A 19,687-nucleotide genomic window follows, 5' to 3' on the forward strand; every position below is an offset into this window, starting at 1 on the left:
AAGGAGTTTTAAAATCTTGAAAACCATTAGCTATGAACTCAAGCTGTTAATTAGGTCCATTTATCAAACATTCATTAAATCAAACATTTACTATTGTTTCATAATAAAAATAGTGTCAAAATCATGAAAAACACTAGCTGTCCTTTGATTCATTTGCAAAGCAGAAAACCTATATATCAGATTGATACCAGTCAACAAAAAATGTTGAAAACACAAGACAAATAAACGCCCGTGAAACAAAAAATTCCATGTCCGAAACCGAAATTTTATTCAATTAACAATTTCTCACTTCACCTTATTAAAGCTAGTTTGAAAACTCATGTTTCAAACGTACTCGTTTTTTTCCTTTACAACTTCAGAGTGACCAAAAATACCAATCTAAACTGCATTCTCGCTGGCATGAAAAAGATAAAGATAACTATGAGCTGATCTTAAAAGAATGAGAGCGCAACAATACAAGCTAAACACTTTGGGTTTTAATAAAGAACGGGCAAAACGCAAAAACTATTAAGAAAACAGAATTAGAATGCCTTAAATTTATTATCTGCTCAAAAATGAATTCGGACAATAGCTTCTGTGCAGCCTTAAAGAACATCTATTACTTTTAGCAACTTATTCTAAAAAACAAAAACAGAACCAGAAACATAAAGCAAATTACAGCGCCTGAACAAAAATTCTGTCTGAAAAAAAATTTCGTCCAAACAAGGACTTTTCATTTTGATTTGAAGTTAGTCGCGCTTCAAAACAACCCACTCGTTTACTCTCTTTAAAATAAACGAATGACCGGATTTTCCACAGCACTAACTTGACTTTTCATTGATTTTAGTAATATGATTTCTGCTGATATCAAAATATCCAAAAATGTCCCGTCTGTGGAAAACAACATGAAACCAACACCAGCAATTACTATCATATTGCTATTGAAATTACGTAATTGTTCCGAAAATTAACTTATATGAAATAGTTATCTTAAAAATTGTTTTAAAAAATTGAGTTTGAGATATTTGCAGTTTCAGCGAAATAAAAACTGATTGGGCGCCTTTCGTTACAAAAATGATATTTTATTTAAAAAAACTACAGTAAGAATTTTGCTAAAAGTGTGCAGTCAAAAGAACCAGTAATTTCTGCTTTTATTGTATCTAAAGTGCTCCAATTTTGGACAACTAGATTCCAACATTAAAAAAAAGATTGGGAAACCAGCAAATTTTGCACATAAACCGAAAACCATGTAATCCTTCGAAGAAGACGAAATTCATAAAACCCTCCACTGAAGTCATTCTACGCCTTGAAGGTTTTACAATTCACTTCTCCACAGAAATTCATGACTCACGATAGTTATATTGAACGCCCAAAACTGACTGAACAAAAAACAGTAGAAAAAAAGGCCCCACCCTCCGAGAAAAAAAACAATCAAATTAAAAAAAAAAACAAAAAATTTCACGGCAAAAACTCAACCTTAACGCCACAAATTTTATTTTTCCTGACTAAAAAGAAGATGAGACTTTACTTTAATAAGAAAAAATAACAAGTCGACAAACAGAGGAAAAATGAAGCGAAAATCAAAAATTAACCATTATTATTTTAAAAAGAATGTTTTCGAAAGCCTTAAAAATCATTAGCTTTTAACAAAATAATTCATAATCAATTTACTGATAAGTCATTATTAAACCAAAGGAACCTGTCTTTGGCTAGATTATGTCATAGAAATGGACTTAAGAAAAAACTCAAAATATTACAATTTGCGAAAACACAAATTATTGAAGCCATTAAAATAATTAGCGATAATCTGAGTATTGTTTTTTCAGCCAAAATCTCAGCCAAAATTATACTGAAAGATTACATAAGTTCAATTTCAGCCAAAATTATATTGAAAGATTACATAAGTTCAATTGGCCCTAACTTGAAAGTAATCAGAATCTTACACAAATAATAACCACCCACAAACATTTTATGAAAACTTATCCAACAAACAAAACAAGCGTATTGCTCAAGGAGAAAACATCTGTTACGACATAGTATCAAGACATATGTGATATTTGGCGTTACACGATTTCGGTTGGGACCTCTCAAGGATGAGAATAAGTTAAACTTTGAGGAAAAAAGAACAAAAACTGAAAATTTGAAAAAAAAATGAAAAACGAATAAAATCATAAATTTTAAGACTGTTTACAAAGAACTAACTGCATTGAGTGGCACCATTCCATCACTTCTCAATTTTAAGCTAATAAGACCTCCCAGCAATTTACAACTACATAGAGAATACAAAACAGGCCAAAACAGCAGTTTCAAAAAAAATAATTGAGAGAAGACACAAGTATCGAAGCAATTAAAAATGAACATTTGAGTAAACAACTATTCTATTCTCAAATTATTTTTTTGACAGCAATGACAATCAATTTTTTTAATGACTGCGAAAAATTCAGTATTCAAATATTCAATATTCAACAAATATGAACAAATATATAAAAACCAGGAAGTTTTTAAGAAAACCCGTAGTATCAAATACATTAAAGTCAATAGTTTTCAACGGAAGTCAATAAATAAGCTTAGTTTCACCTCAGTGGGCAGACAATGATGGTGGTCAATTTTTAGTTATCAAAAATACATCACAATAAGCCTTAGGATTTTGAAAACAACAACAAATAAAGGCAAAAACTAAAAAATTTTTGGTAGAAAAGTGCGAGAAGAAAGTGCCGAAGCCATTTAAACCATAAGTTTTTCTCTGGAAACTTTATCTATAATCCAATGAACTTCCTCTTTCAGCCAATGGGAATAATCAATTCTACAATAATCTGATAAGATTTCAAAAGAAACCAAAATTATGAAAAAAAATCCAAAACTTAAAAAAAAGATTGAAAATTCGTGGCATCGAAGTCATAAAACGAATAGGTCGATGTTAAAACCACTCACCAGATTAATTAAGGCTGCAGCAGAAAAGTCGGGGTCCTGTCATTACTGAGACTGACTTAGAGTTCACAAAAATAAGTTTGAAATCAAATGATATTCAAAAAAGATTTTAAAAATCTAAACAGCCATTAGCTGTCTACTCAAAGCATTAGATAGGTTCACTTGTTGCTCATTAGGAAGACCATTGTACTTTTAGTCAACGATTTTATGCCATAGCACTACAAAAATTTAGTAACATTTTGTTAAAATCTAAATTTTATTAAAATTTACGAAAACTCAGAGTCGAACACAATAAAGAGCGATTCCTTGAAAACAAATTTTTTTGGACGTTGGGCATTATTTGACTGTATGTGAGGTTTGATTCTAATAGAACCTTGATATGAAGATTTTCTAGTCTCTAAGTGACTTCAGAAACAAAAAAAAAATTTTTTTTAAAAAAGCAGCTCTCAAATAGATTTCGTTTTTTTTAAAGTAAACTTCACTATGAGAACAAAAACAGCTTTTTATCGCTTTGTGTTTATTAGGAACAGAAAATTGATTCATTTTGAATGTAATTTTGAATTAATATTTTAATAGAAAACAATTTAATTTGAACAAAAATTACGCAAAAGTGAACGAAATCATGCCAAATATCCCGTGTTCACACAAAACTTTAAACCCCGATATCTCCTCGAAAGCAGCGAACTTTAAAAAAATTATTTATTTTTGATTTCTATGCTGGAGGAGTTTTGTAATGATACCGTTCACATTTGTCTACGATGAATATATCGTTCGGCCAAAATTGACTGAACAAAAAAAAACACATTTGAGTATATAGTTCATCCTCCTGACAAGTTGGGTCGGAAAAAAATGGCACAAACAGCTCACACTTTCCTTCAACGGGAGCTAATAAATTTTTTCAGCTTTTTCCCAAAGCAGGTAAATGATATAAAAACTTTAGCAAATTTTGAATGAGATAAATTGTGCTTATACAAAATAGGAGCACAGAACTCAATTTGTTATCTAAGTCATTAAAAAGTTTCTGCTTAATTGTTGGAATTTCATGTTTTGTCTGAGTTTGAACCAATTTCATTTCTTTAAGAGAATTCAATTGAAGTAATTGCTGTGTACAAGTGTTCAAATTTTATTAATAATGAGTAGCTTGAAAAACCTATTTTTATTTTCCCTGAGAGGCATTATAGGTATAGTATTACGTTTGGATAAAAACGATCCGTTTTCAAAATTAATTAATTTCTTGAGATGGTTTTTGCTTAAGCAAAAATCATGTTTGTTCATTGATTGAGAGCAATGTTAACCGTTACCTACAAACTTTGAATTTGTGGCGATGCACTGTGGAAATGTGGCTACCGATATTGTAGGTTCGTACTCGATAGAGGATTAGTAAATTAATTGAAGTTTGAAAGCAATATTGGGTATTGAGAAGATTGTCACACTGTAAGTTTAATTAATTCAAATGGTTATAAATTATAAGAGTAGATAATTATAGAAATTGACAATAAATTTTTTTAAAAAAAACAAGATCTGATTAGAAAAAGGTGGTGAGGGGGCATCGTTACTATATAGCAAAAGTTTTTAAATATTTCGAAACCAAATTTGCTTGCCCGCAAATTTTACCCAATATCCTGCATTGCAAGTAAGTTTAATTAATTCAAATGGTTGTAAATTATAAGAGTAGATAATTATAGAAATTGACAATAAATTTTTTTAAAAAAAACAAGATCTGATTAGAAAAAGGTGGTGAGGGGGCATCGTTACTATAGCAAAAGTTTTCAAATATTTCGAGACAGTTTTGTCAACATTAAAACCAAATTTGCTTGCCCGCAAATTTTACCCAATATCCTGCATTGCCTTCGATTTCAGTCGAAACAGTCCGAATACAGGCGCGCAAATTACATGTAAAAACAACAGAGAACATTTATTAAGTGATTATTAAAATTGGGGTCAATTTAAAGAAAAGTTTTGTTTTCGAATCATTGCAAAATGTGACTTCCGTTAATTTGAAAATACTCCCTGAAAAGTTTCCTGGATTCTGTATCATCCACAGATGCTGTTTTTGTTCCAATAATGTTATGTATTAAGGTAAAGCAAGTAACTTAATTTCCAACTTAAATTTCAAACTCTCATAATTGTGCAGCCTCTTTTGTTTATAATTTCTACAGAGTAGCGCATCAGTTTTCTGTGAACGCTTTGACGCATGAAAAAATCACTTCAGGTGCCGCTCTATAATTAATTATCTTAACTAAAAAGAAACATCGAAAGCTGGTAATGATAAAGAAAAAATGTTCTTGGTCATTAGTAAGACCATAAAAATTATAGTTGCCTATCTTATTGCACGGTGACATAGGAATGTAATAGTTTTAATTAAATTTTCAAGATGGTGCCAAACGGACGTATGTCTACCCTAGGAGAATGTCAAACTTTGACAGAGTAGTGGTTATTTTGCACGATAGGAGGCTATAGTTGAATATTCTTTCATTTTTATATCGGTTAAATGTATTCTTAATTTTTGGTTTGTTTCTACATTTGTTAACCTACGATACAGATTTATTACTTTAAGAATTGGCAAAATTTAAAAAAAAACACAAGGTAAATAAGAACACGCAATTATTAATAGGTAGCGAATTTTTGTAATCAACGACTATAACAAAATTCATCTATCTGTTTCAATGACAAGTTTGAAATTTAGAAGCTAAAGCATATTCTGGAAACAAATGTGTTGCTGAAAACGCAAGATTTTTATTTTAAGCTTTCCGTTAAATCTAAATTAATTTTTTTTAAGGTTTATGGACTTTTGTACCTTTTGTAATGCTTAAGTTTACAAGTAACATATGTGGAGTGAAACGATTAATTCAATTAATGAAGGCTTCTAAACAAGTTTCAGTAACTCCCATTTAACAAGTTTCAGTAATTCCTGGTAAGTGGTCAGGTCAGTCCTTATTGCGGCTGAGATTAACAACTCAGAAATCAAATTGAATAGCACTTCAAGGTCATTTCAAGCAGTTCAATTTAGAATAGCATGACAAGCGAAATTTAATGCTACATTCTACTGAAGCCATACGGATTTGTTCATTTTGTTCAACATTTATATTTAGCAACTATTATTAGTACGCAATCGTCATTCATGAAGTCAAACTATAACTCTAACTCGAACTACCTCAACAACCAGCAAAACAATACTACGACTTAACAGTATTGCATCAGATTCTTTGCGATTGGATTGCGAATCAACCTGTTATTGATACAGAATATTCGACAAAACTTCTACATGGTTAACATATTTCCCATGACATCAAATTTACATTGAAAAAGTGACGTTATGGAAAAATGTTCACATTCTGTCGACATTATTATCTACAACCAATCAACAGTTGAATTTGACATGTAAATCCACGTGACTAGCAGCATAAAAGGAGCTTGAAAAACTATCAAAAATCAGTTGAAATTTGCAATTTTTGTTATATTAAACTGACATACAGTGCGTATTGAAGCACACTTTCTTGAGCGGTAAATTACTTGTTACTGTGTCTTGTTTCTGTAGGTCATATTAGTGATTGTACAGTTTTAACTTTACTTTAACTTGTGAAAAGAGAATTAACTTTGATATTCTCAAAACTTTCTTTCTGAGGAACAAAGTTCCTAAGTAGGAGAAACTTTGTGCAAAGCACATAGTCAGTTGCTCTTACTGGTTTTAAAGAAGCCTACTCTAGTTCAACATTGGTGTTTTTGAAACCAATAGAGAGACTTGCTATCATTAAAGTTAGAAAATTTATTATTGTTTTTCAGTAACGTTTACTGTATTTCTGACTGTTTTTGCAATCTTTGAGATAGAATGCTGAAACTTTACAAGACTATAGCCAAGTTATAGAGCTACAATTTGTCGGAATTAGAATTCCGAAATTCCGTTAATAAATTGAGTTATTAACAAAAACTCAACAAAAATTTGATGGTTTCAATTTGAATTATTTTGTTATTCTGAGAGAAACAAGTTTGTTATACAGCAAAGCTGAGCAATTAGTTATCAAGAATAATTGAGCAACAAGTAATGCAACGGTATTCTACAGTATAGCGGATAATACAGTTCACAAAAGTTAACTGCAAAAACACAATATCCGGACAGATTTGAAACCACTGAAACGAATTGGGCGGTGTAAAAATTTCCTTGACTTTGATAGGAGAGCAGCCGTTACATTTGGTCCGCCGACCCGGACAGTGGAAGGCAAACTGCTGTCCAATCTGATGAAGAGAGTGCCGAAGGCACCCCCCAAAGAGAATCAAACAAATCAACAGCGCAACGCCAGTGAGGCAGAGCAAAAGTTGCGTGTGCAATTCACAAAACAAGTTGAAGAGTTAACCTCGCTTAAAAGGAACAAGCAAAGCAAAAGGCAACCAGGCAATCCCTGCACAACCAGCAGGGAGGAGCTTCAATCAGCAGCTCAAAGGTACGACAAGAAATTCCAAGATTTATTGGAAGAAGTCAACACTAAAACAGCGATTGGCTACAAAATAATTGAAGACTCAGATCGACCCAACAAACTAAAGGTTCTCTACCAACAGACTGTTCACCTTCTAGAGGAAGAAATACCCAAGCAACTGCAGCGTCGAAGCAAACTTGTGCCCTATCAAGCTAATTTCATTGAAGAGCATCTGAAGGAAGCAAGGAAGTGCAAAGCAAGTTTGGACTATCATTGGCTTTCATATATAAGCAAAGGCACGCAACCAGCAATGAATGCAGAGCAAAGCAACGCAACCCAAGCCGTGAATGACAGCGAGAGCCACAACAACTACCCAACGGACAGCCCAGTTGCTCAAACAGTGCAAAATGGAGCAACAGCAAGTGGCCAAGAAACGGAGAATGTTTCGGAAACATCGTCAGCAAAGCAAAGGCGAGAGGAAAGGATGAAGAAATTCAATATCGAATTCGAAACCAAGATGCGACTCGAACAAGCACGGTTTGAGCGGAGGAGGCTAGAGCTGGAAATGCAAATGAAGGAACTGGAAACCATGCATCAACTGCTGGAGGAAGAGCGTGAGCTAGAGCGCAAAGTGAAGAGAACAGCATTAGAGAACGATGATGCTCGTTCCCAATCAACCAGTGCTCGAGACAAATCACCCTTCAACTGGACACCCAAGAAGAGAGATGTCTCTGACTGGGCCAGCAGATTCGACAACCTTCTAACACCAGATCGATCAACAGCTCGCTTCGAAGTGACCCCTGAAGTGAACAGGCAAAGTCACTTCTCACGATATCGCAGTTCACGAGACCGTTCCTCAAGTGTTGAAGACCGGGACGTTTCCCCCAGTGCTGGTCGACTACAACACAACATTGGGTACGCAGGTAGCAGAAACCTACCAAAGCTGAAGTTGAACAACTTCGACGGAAACCCTCTCGAATGGCCGGAGTGGTCTAGTATGTTCATTGCTACAGTGGATCAACGACAAATACCAGACTCAGAGAAGATGAGCCATCCGAAGACTCTACTGACAGGCAAGGCAAGGTCAGCAATCTCTGGAATGGGTTATTCTGGACAATTCTATGGTGCTGCATGGAGTATTCTGGAGAGGAAATTTGGAAGGCCTCATGTGATCATTGATGCACAACTGGAGAGTCTTCGCAAAGCAAGTCAGGTGAAACCTCACGACTCAACAAGTCTGATCAGTTTCTCAGTTATTGTTTCGAACTTTGTGAATGTGCTCAAAGAGTACAAGCAGATTGGTGATCTGCAATCAAGCTCGACACTGTATATGGCAGTAGATAAACTACCCCAAGTTCTCAAAGAGAAGTGGTGGTTCTATGTTGATGATAAAGATGAAGATTGGCCTGATCTGATTATGTTTGAAAAATGGCTATCAAGGATAGCATTCGTGCACGAAGGGTTTTCAGCTTTCAATGGAGAGCGAAGAGAAGAAGACCGAAGAAGCACAAATAGAGACAAACGGTTCTCGAAAACATCGAACTTCAGTGCAAGTTCCAACGTGAAAGAAACGAAGCAGACGCAAAGTGATCACTGTCCGCTAGCTGATGGCACTCATAAAATATGGAACTGTCCACTATTCAGGAAAATGAGTGTGAATGATCGGTACGCAGCAGTGAGAAAGCAACGCTTATGTTACGGATGTCTAGGCAAAGGACATGCAATCAAAGATTGTAAAGTCAATGCGTGCGGCATCAATGGATGCATCAAGAAGCACAACCGATTGTTACACTCAGAAAACCAAATGGACGAGGGCAATCATGCAGTCAACGTAAGCGCAGCAACAATCAACCAGAGTAACGAAGTTACTAGCTTTCTTCAGATAGTTCCTGTCTCAATACAGAGCGGTGGCAACAGGCTGAACACATATGCTTTCCTCGATAGTGGATCAACTGTTTCATTCATCGATCAAAGTGTGCAAGGGAAGTTACGAGCCCAAGGCACCGATGTGACGCTCAACATAGCTGGCATACACGGAACGAAGGATCTGAAGACAGAAAAGGTTCCTCTAAAAATAAAGGGACTACATTCAAAGGTGCATTCAATCGAAGCGTTTGCACACCCGTCAATCTCCTTGGGAAACACAAACTACAACTACAACAAGCTGAAGCAAAGCTTCAACCACTTGAGTGTTCTACCCAACAAAAGCTTCAACTTGATGGAAGTTGGCATCATCCTTGGTCAAGATGCTTATGAGCTACAACGCCCATTGGACTACAAGATAGGAACACGAAGTGAACCTTTCGCCGTTCTAACAGAGCTAGGATGGGTAGTCAGTGGACCCATGACGGGCAAAAGAAGACAAAATGTTTGTCATTTCGCCTTCACAGAAGACGTGAAAGTGGCTGAGAATATTCAAACCTGGTGGGACATAGAAACCTATGCTTCCAAAATCAACGTCGTCAGTCAGTCAAAGAAGGAACTGCAGGCACAAAAGATGCTAGAGAGTACGACAAAGTTAACAGGCGAGCGGTACGAAGTGGGAATGCTGTGGAGTGAACCAGAGCCAAACCTACCGAACAACTACAGCTCAGCCTTGGGTCAGCTTTACTGACTGGAGCGAAGATTCCAAAGGGATCCAAACCTGAAGAATTTGTATCAACAGTCAATAGATACAGATGTAGAAAAAGGATTCGTAAAGATATTGGACGAGTCCGAAGTGAAAGGCACCTTCGGGAAAGAATGGTATTTGTCACACCATCCAGTGCTAAACCCGAACAAGCCTGGCAAAGTAAGACGTGTTTGCAATGCCGCATCAAAGTACAAAGACATATGCCTAAATGATAAGCTACTAGCAGGACGTGATCTGCTACACGGCTTGATTGGAACAATGTTCAGATTCCGTGAAGGACCAATAGCCCTAACAGCCGACATCGAATCGATGTTTCTACAAGTGCAAGTTCCCGAACAGGACAGAAGTTGCTTGAGATTCTTATGGCGTCCAAGAACAAACGAACCTGTTCAGATATACGAAAATCAGCGTCACGTATTTGGAGCTAAGAGTTCTCCGACTTGCGCAAACTATGCTCTCAAGCGAGTGGGACTGGACAACGAAAAAGAGTATCCGATTGCAGCAAAGGCAATACAAAACAACTTCTACCTGGACGATTTCATCAAATCAGTAGAAACCCCGGAAGAAGCAATTGAAGTTTTCAACCAACTACAACCTCTTCTCTCACAACATGGATTGGAACTGAAGAAGTGGATAAGCAACAATGATGCAGTTACCGAAGCAATCCCAGAAGACTTGAAGTCAATCAGCAACACAAAGCAAGTCGAAGTGGAACCCAGTACGGAGGGATCTTCAGTGTTAGGACTACAATGGACCGTTACTGATGATAACCTTCAAGTGTGTAGAGGTACCAACAAGGAAGTGGAAAACCCTATAACCCAGAGGAAGATTCTGTCACTGGTATCTTCAGTATTCGACCCAATCGGATTGTTTGCTCCGTTCAGTGTTCATATGAGACGACTTCTGAAAGGCATCTGGACTAAGAATGGACAACATTGGGACAACGAAGTGGAGCCTAGTGAAGAAGAAGAATTCCTGAGATGGAAAGAACAACTTCCAATAGTGGCTGAAACAAGCATCGATAGAAGATACTTCAACAGAGAGAGGGATAAAACTGAGCTTCATGTGTTTGCTGACGCATCTGAAGACACGATGTGTGCAGTGGCCTATCTACGCTCACAACCAAAAAAATACTCAGCTGACTTAGCATTTGTCATTGGAAAATGCAGAGTGGCACCGATGAGGCATCTTTCAATACCGCGATTGGAATTGCAAGCGGCAGTCATGGCAGTGAGGTTGAAAGAACAGATAGTCAAGGAACATGAAATGAAGATAAATAGTTGCAGTTTTTGGTCAGACTCAACTACGGTATTGCAGTGGATACACAGTTCCCATCGTAAACAACAAGTGTTTGTGGCCAATCGAGTGCCTGAGATACTAGATACAACCAATGTTTCACAGTGGAAACATGTGAGCGGTATCAACAACCCTGCGGACATTGGCACCAGAGCAATCAACATTGAGGAACTCAAGAGGAGTGAGTGGCTCACTGGGCCGGCCTGGTTAAAATGACCAGAAAGTGAATGGCCAGAGCAAGTGAACCTAATCTTTGCATCAGATGAAGAGAATATACCCTCATCAGTATTCATGATACAGGCTGAAGAGAAGAAAGCTGTTATTCAGTGGGAACGATTCAGTAACTTCAACAGACTAGTAAATACAGTGGCATACGTACAGCGAGCATTGAACAAACACAAACCAGCAACACTCGTAGTCAGCATTGAAGAAAGAGAAAAAGCAAAAGCAACGATCTTCAAGTTACTACAGCGAGAACAGTTTCGTGAAGAGATGAAATCTCTCAAAGCTGAAAATGAAATTCCAAAAGTCAGCAAAATTCTACAATTCTTACCCTTCCTGGATGATGAAGGACTTATTCGAGCCAAAGACAGAATAGGCAAAAGTCAATTGGACTTCAATGCAAAGCATCCAATACTGTTACATTGGAAACATCGTGCGGTTGAATTATTCTTGCGAAATGAGCACAAGGACAATCAGCACGAGGGTACTGAGCATGTAAGAAACATTGTTCAGCAGAAGATGTGGATCCTAGGCATACGGAACGCCTTAAGATCAATCAAGAACAAGTGCATTACCTGCAGAAAAGGCAGAGCACAAACGATAGCACCAGTAATGGCAGATCTACCCGAAGAGCGGTTAGATGCTTCAACAGCCTTTACAAGCATTGGAGTTGACTACTTTGGCCCTTTCATTGTGAAGATTGAGCGAAGAAATGAAAAGCCATGGTGTTGTCTCTTTACTTGTCTAACTATGAGAGCGGTGCATATAGAAGTGGTACCCAAGTTGGACACAGACAGTTGTCTCAATGCAAAAATGAGATTTATTGCCCGAAGAGGCAAACCGAGTACGATCATCAGCGACAGCGGGACAAACTTTGTTGGACCTGAAAGAGAATTTGCAGAGTACGTTGCGGCATGGAACAAAGAAGGGATCAAAGAACATCTAATTCAACGAGGAGTCAGATGGAAGTTCAACCCACCCGCAGCACCACACTTTGGAGGAGTATGGGAGCGGTTGGTGAGAAGTTGCAAGAAAGCAATGTATGCAGTGTTGGGGAAAAGATCAGTCACCGAGGACGTTCTTTCAACAACGATGTGTATTGTTGAGCAGACATTGAATGCGAGACCTTTGACTCCAGTCAGTTCGGATGTTAATGACTTAGAAGCATTGACCCCCAATCACTTCTTGCTTGGCAACAAGAAGGTTTGCTTACCCTATCTACCATGCGCGGAAGAATTTGTTGATCATCGAAAGCTCTTTCGACAAACTCAAGCCTATGCAAATCTCATATGGGACAGATTTCGTAAAGAATATCTGCCAACTCTGAATAATCGGCAAAAATGGCGATCTACGGCAAACGAAACCCTTAAAGAAGGCGATCTCGTTTGGTTGATCGAAGACAGCGATAAGCGTGGATATTACAACCTAGGTCGAGTTGCGGAGACCATCGATGGGTCTGACGGTGTGATTCGATCAGCTATAGTTCGAACGAACGACGGAGTGTACAAGAGACCAGTAGTGAAGCTCGCCCCAGTACTAACTGGAAAAGATGTTTTCGCGATAGAAAACAGGGCCGGCGATATTGCGGCTGAGCTTAACAACTCAGAAATCAAATTGAATAGCACTTCAAGGTCATTTCAAGCAGTTCAATTTAGAATAGCATGACAAGCGAAATTTAATGCTACATTCTACTGAAGCCATACGGATTTGTTCATTTTGTTCAACATTTATATTTAGCAACTATTATTAGTACGCAACCGTCATTCATGAAGTCAAACTATAACTCTAACTCGAACTACCTCAACAACCAGCAAAACAATACTACGACTTAACAGTATTGCATCAGATTCTTTGCGATTGGATTGCGAATCAACCTGTTATTGATACAGAATATTCGACAAAATTTCTACATGGTTAACAAATTTCCCATGACATCAAATTTACACTGAAAAAGTGACGTTATGGAAAAATGTTCACATTCTGTCGACATTATTATCTACAACCAATCAACAGTTGAATTTGACATGTAAATCCACGTGACTAGCAGCATAAAAGGAGCTTGAAAAACTACCAAAAATCAGTTGAAATTTGCAATTTTTGTTATATTAAACTGACATACAGTGCGTATTGAAGCACACTTTCTTGAGCGGTAAATTACTTGTTACTGTGTCTTGTTTCTGTAGATCATATTAGTAATTGTACAGTTTTAACTTTACTTTGACTTGTGAAAAGAGAATTAACTTTGATATTCTCAAAAATTTCTTTCTGAGGAACAAAGTTCCTAAGTAAGAGAAACTTTGTGCAAAGCACATAGTCAGTTGCTCTTACTGGCTTCAAAGAAGCCTACTCTAGTTCAACATTGGTGTTTTTGAAACCAATAGAGAGACTTGCTAACATTGAAGTTAGAAAATTTATTATTGTTGTTCAGTAACGTTTACTGTATTTCTGACTGTTTTTGCAATCTTTGAGATAGAATGCTGAAACTTTACAAGACTATAGCCAAGTTATAGAGCTACAATTTGTCGGAATTAGAATTCCGAAATTCGGTTTATAAATTGAGTTATTAACAAAAACTCAACAAAAATTTGATTGTTTCACTTTGAATTATTTTGTTATTCTGAGAGAAACAAGTTTGTTATACAGCAAAGCTGAGCAATTAGTTATCAAGAATAATTGAGCAACAGGTAATGCAACAGTATTCTACAGTATAGCGGATAATACAGTTCACAAAAGTTAACTGCAAAAACACAATATCCGGACAGATTTGAAACCGCTGAAACGAACTGGGCGGTGTAAAGTTTTCCTTGACTTTGATAGGAGAGCAGCCGTTACAGTCCTGGTAACTACCTAATTTTTGTCTCGTTTTTCCTGGCAAAATCTCAAATACGTTCCCTGTAAAACTGGTGAAACTTTCAGGTTTTTACCATAAGGTACCACCAATTAACAATATTGACGGGAGGCCCGGCAGGTTTCGCACCGGGAAATTAGGTAACATTAACTAGAAATTAGCGGGAAATTATGATAATAACCAAGAATGAACGCACTGGATATTTTCACTCGAAATAAATAAATGTAGTGTTGGAAACTTTCAATATTTTTTTAAATTTAGTTAAACTGTTTTTTCATATATAATTTATCTTCATTTTTGTAATGTTCGAAATATTTTGTGCGTTAAGTACTTCTAGTTTTATGTATAAACACATTTTCTGGTTGACAAAATGAAACTGAGGTAAATGCAGTATGCAGTTAGATAACTAAAACCTAAAATTTATTACTAAGATTTAAAATTAAACACTTAAAATATTTTTGAGAAGAAAATCTATAATGATATTTGACGTTGAAAAAGAAAACAAATTAATTTTGTCAACTTCTGCTATGAAAATTTGACAATTTACTCAAATTTTTTTACAAGCAACGCCAGCTTCTGTTGCTTTTGTTAGTTTTTCATCAATTGTATTTTTGGGGTGTTAATCTACTGGATCAAAAGTCATTGCTACTAAATACTCATAGAATGATAGAAAGGAACTTAATCCAGTATTGGGGTCTAATTAAATTCAATTGACTGATCTGCGTCGAATTTTTACTTCAATGATTCTTTAGCAATAATTCCTAAATCATAAAGCTCTAATCTCATTAAGAAAAATCAATAAAAATTTATTAGTTAAATACACATGCGGCATATCAATGAAAAAAAATTTGTTTTTTATATGTAATTATAAATTAATGAGCTAAAATTTGTAGATGTGGAGCAGAGGTAAAATGTCATATTCTAAAGCAACAGTTTGAAGAATCAAGGGACCAAATCCTCATTGGGACGTAACGATTTTTTAAAAAAAAAACGTTCTACGAGACATGAATTGATCTTGAAATATAGAACTTAATTTGTTGGCCAAGTTTTAGTTTTATTTCCATGAATCAGATTTAATAATAGTCTGGTCCAGCAATTCTCGATAATTTTTTCATAGCTGTTTCCAGGCGTGATGAACATTTTTAGTAATCACACCAAGATCATCTGTGGCTCCAAATAACATATTGAAAATTTAGAAGCATCATTATGATCATTCAATGTTTTGTGAGATCCATTTACGTTCTTCGAATTATTAGAAAGAATCGAAAGTTATTTTTATGGTATACAAATCTAGAATCGTTTGTGTCTGGTCTTGATTTTTAACCGTTATCTTTAAAGTTGATAGGACCTTTTCGTTTGCGCCCCCAAGCTTAGTGTGTGCATAATGTTTGCAACTCCCAGACGTACGTGCTATTGTTTTACATAATGATTTACTTTATATTGACACGTGCTCTGTAACTGGGGGTAGCATAACATACTGGGGGAACAATGATCCAGTTGGTGCAGACCTCCATATAAAACACGCATGTTACGTGAGAAAAATTGTCGTTGCTTTAAGCTTGTGGTTGTTTGTGTATACCGCTTTAAAATCTAAGGATCTTTTCCGTTGGTGCCCCCCTCCCCAGCTTAGTGCGTGTTTTTTATTTGCACCCCCCAGACGCATGTGCCATATTTTTATATACTGATTTTCTATGTAATAGCATGTGGGATCTTTTCCGTTTGTGCCCCCCCAGTACGTTATGCTCCCCCCAGTTACAGAGCACGTGCCATTACATAGTAAATCATCATGTAAAAATATGGCACGTGCGTCTGGGGGGTGCAAATAATATGCACCCACTAAGCTGGGGGGGCACAAACGGAAAAGATCCAGCATGTGCTATATTACTTGGGGGGAACGTAAAAGATCCAAAACTAAAATTCGAACAATATTGAAAAAGTCAGCATACTTGTCGTGTTTTTGCACTTTGCTTTCATGTAATATAGAAAGCAGAAAATAGTTTTGTTAGCTGCAGAACAAAATTTGCTAATCTAAATGAGAAAAAAAAGTATGCTAGACTACTTTACACAGACCATAGTGCCGTGGTCTGCGCGTAAAATTCACATAAAGGACTTAATTTGACTACTAAGACATATGAGACACATCTGTTGTCACAAAAAACTGTTTTGACATATTTCAGGTTCCTGCTAAATTACTATGTATATTAGCCTTAGTAAGTTTACCATGCTTCCCTAAAAGCATATATGACTTTGTTCGATTGCATTATTATATTCATATAAAAAAGACCATTCTAAAAGTATTATTGCGAAAGAAAAGATAACCCAACTGCTGAGTAAAAAATTATTTTGTATACATTAGTGCATATTTCCATCTCAATGGATAAAATTAGACAGTTTTCCATATAAAACATCGTATTCTACAGTTAAACAAAGTTTCCTTGTAAGGGGACTGACATGTTCAATCAGTTGGACCCCTTTGGTTCTGATCAAAGACATCAGACTTTAGATCTGTCTGTGATCAGAATGCTGCTTTTTGTTGCCTTTTGACAGAGCCGACATCTCTCTGTAAAAAACAAAAAATCAGAAAAAAATTCCGCTCGAAATGGTCTCTGATCAGACTAATGTGCGCTTGAATCGCCTCTGATCAGACCATTCCCAGACCAAAGTGACCTCTGATCATACCATCCCCAGACCGAAGTGACCTCTGATCATACCATCCCCAGACCGAAGTGACCTCTGATCATACCATCCCCAGACCGAAGTGACCTCTGATCATACTATTGTGCGCTGGAACCGAATCCCAGACCCTGTAATTTTGGTGTGGGAACACACCATGTGCGTTGGACTTGGTCTGATCAGAGGTCACTTCCGGATGGCACCTCAACCTGGGATATCTTATTTCACGCCCATCTACCGTAAAATATTCGGCATCCACGTATGAATTCCTTTCGGCTAGTCGGAAGGATAATGTGGCTAAGACCAACCTACCCTAGACGAGCTGCAACAATTATTTTTAAGATCTTGCAAGATTCTTGCAAATAAGGCCTATCTTGTGAGATCTTGCAGGACTCTTGCAATAACCGTTTATCTTGCAAGATGCAGAATCCGGACGCTTATTCTGCAAGAATCTTGCAAGATCTTGCAAAATTACCGTCTGAAAAATTTGAGGAAAAAACTGCAGTTTTAAACTTCAAGCCATTCAGCGCGCAAAGAGCTCTTTGCACTAGCTAATAGTGGCAGCACAATTTAGTTACATTTAACAGCAATAAAGTCCTGAAGGCCAAAAACAAATCATTTTTGTAGTCGCTATTTTTAATTGAAAGTTTTTAGGTTATAGTATGGACTAAACTAGTTAACCAGATAGAGCTGGTGGTGGCTTTTGTAGTATAGATTTTAAATAAAAAAATAGTTAAAAAATAAATGTTACATTTTTTTAAAATAAAATTGACTCAAACGACCATTGTGGATTAATTAAAGTTTAATATTACAGCTTCTTATTTTTAACTCTCAAATATTGTTTGCAATTCGATAAAAAAAATTTTGTTAAGTCGTTTTTGGCATCTGCGATCCGATTTGATTGGAAAAAGAGCTTCTGCAATACGAAAATGAGGTTCTACAATCGAAATAACGCCTTAATACATTAAACTATATCCAGGATTAATAAAGTTTGGTCACAATCATATACATGTGAAAATAGTCAATGAAAATGTTTTATAACACTATTTATAAACCATACCAGGGTTGAATATTTTCATTTGAAAAAAAATCATCTTTCCTTTGACAGATGTTTCTTCGCAAAGTTTTTTATTCAATATCTTCCAGACGGGGTCGCAGCTCTTAGCGTGAACAAGTTTCAGCTATGACTTATTGCTTACCTGTCGTTGATTGGAAGAGAAAGAGTTGAATAGAGAAGTAAACAATAGCGGTAAACATCTTGTTAGGTTCTACATGAATGGAAGAAGGAGAACAGTGCTAGCAGAACTAGCAGCAGCAGACACAACAAAAGCGATAGAACTAATAGTAGGGGGTAGTTGTAGGTAGAGATAGTGGGGTGGTAGTAGTGGTGGTATTGGTAGAACAAAGTAGTGACAATTATAGGGAGAGTTCCTCGCTGGAATTGCAGATGAAAAAGATGTTAGATGAAGGGACGAACAAGGCAGAGGAATCGTGGGATAAGGAACGGTAGGGGGGGGGGGGGGGTTAGGGGGTGTTTGAAATATGAAAGTGTGCGGCGGAAGTATGTCAGCGAGCGGCGGGAAGAACTAAGGAAAATTGCTCAAGATAGTGCGGCTAGGGAGGGTGAGGGGGGGGGGGGGTACTTGATACTTGATTACAGGGTTGTATGATGGGTTAGAAAGTAGGTACGGGGAGGGGGGGGGAGGGGGAGGGGGAGGGGTTGGGGTAGCAGACAGTATGGAAATGTGAGTGAAGAGCAAGGACAAAAAGGAACAGGTATTGAAATTGCGCTTCAAATAGGTGTCAAAAATTGACATCTTCTAAGTTGATACATTTCTACATTTCTACACAAAGTATATAATTTCATTCACCAGTCGCGCACAATAGAATGTTAATACTCGAATTTATCACTCAAAAATCCCAACATTTTCAACGTGTCTCAGCACAACTTTATATTCACATTAAAATGGTAGTAGAGAAAAAGAGGCAAAAAAACAGTTGCTTTTGTATTCTTTTGTGCATAAAAATCATTGTTTTCAAGCGCTGATTGAAAAAAGGTTCATAAATTTTTAAATGCTGTCCGTTTTTGACAATTCTGTAAGGGTACTAACTAAATTAAGGGTTTCTCTGACCCTGTAAAATTCAAAAATTTCAACACAAACAAAAGGGTTCTGATTTTCAACTAACAGCCCCGGGTTGCGAAACTTATCTGTTGAATAGAACCCTTACAAATCTGAACAATTTCTAAGCCAATTTCTGTCCGTTCTGAGGTTATTTTTGATAAACAACCCGAATTTCCTTCACCCTAAATTGGTTCAAATATTTTTAATCTTTTCTACCGCAAAGTAACTGCTAAAAGTCAACTTATTTTCAGCTCAATAAAAATTATGCAGATGACAAGGTGGAATTTCTCGTGTAATTTTATTGATCTGATAGAAATGACAAAAGCAGTTGTCCGAGATGAAATATTTAAAGATGTAAACAAAACCTAACGTAATTTTGAGAGCTTATATTTTTTATAAGATGCAAGCAAATTATACTTTTTCATTGCTTCCATTTACTATATTATCCAAATACTCGATGAAATACTAAGAAAATATAAGCAATCATACTTAGTTATTAATAGCATTTTTGAATCCTTTTGACAGACTGAAAATAAAGCAAACTTTAAAATGTCTGCCTTGAACTTGAAATGCA

At 36.4% G+C, this 19,687-nt stretch overlaps 1 protein-coding gene across 3 annotated transcripts in view; it reads right to left on the reverse strand.

Annotated features, from left to right (window-relative positions):
- LOC142353355 (neurexin-1-like) overlaps positions 1-19,687 on the reverse strand; it is a 218,456-nt gene that overhangs the window by 130,083 nt on the left and 68,686 nt on the right. Inside the window, exon 1 of one of the 3 annotated variants that reach the window (XM_075405587.1) lies at positions 18,190-18,472. The exons of the other annotated variants lie outside the window; for them this stretch is intronic. Within the exon in view, the coding sequence (XP_075261702.1) occupies positions 18,190-18,247 (58 nt within the window). The 5' untranslated portion in view covers positions 18,248-18,472. Of the gene's footprint in view, positions 1-18,189; positions 18,473-19,687 lie in introns of those variants that run through there. 3 annotated transcript variants of the gene reach the window in all.

Source organism: Convolutriloba macropyga, chromosome 14 (assembly GCF_964194025.1).
Source record: "Convolutriloba macropyga chromosome 14, txConMacr16.3, whole genome shotgun sequence".
NCBI classification, from domain to species: domain Eukaryota; kingdom Metazoa; phylum Xenacoelomorpha; order Acoela; family Convolutidae; genus Convolutriloba; species Convolutriloba macropyga.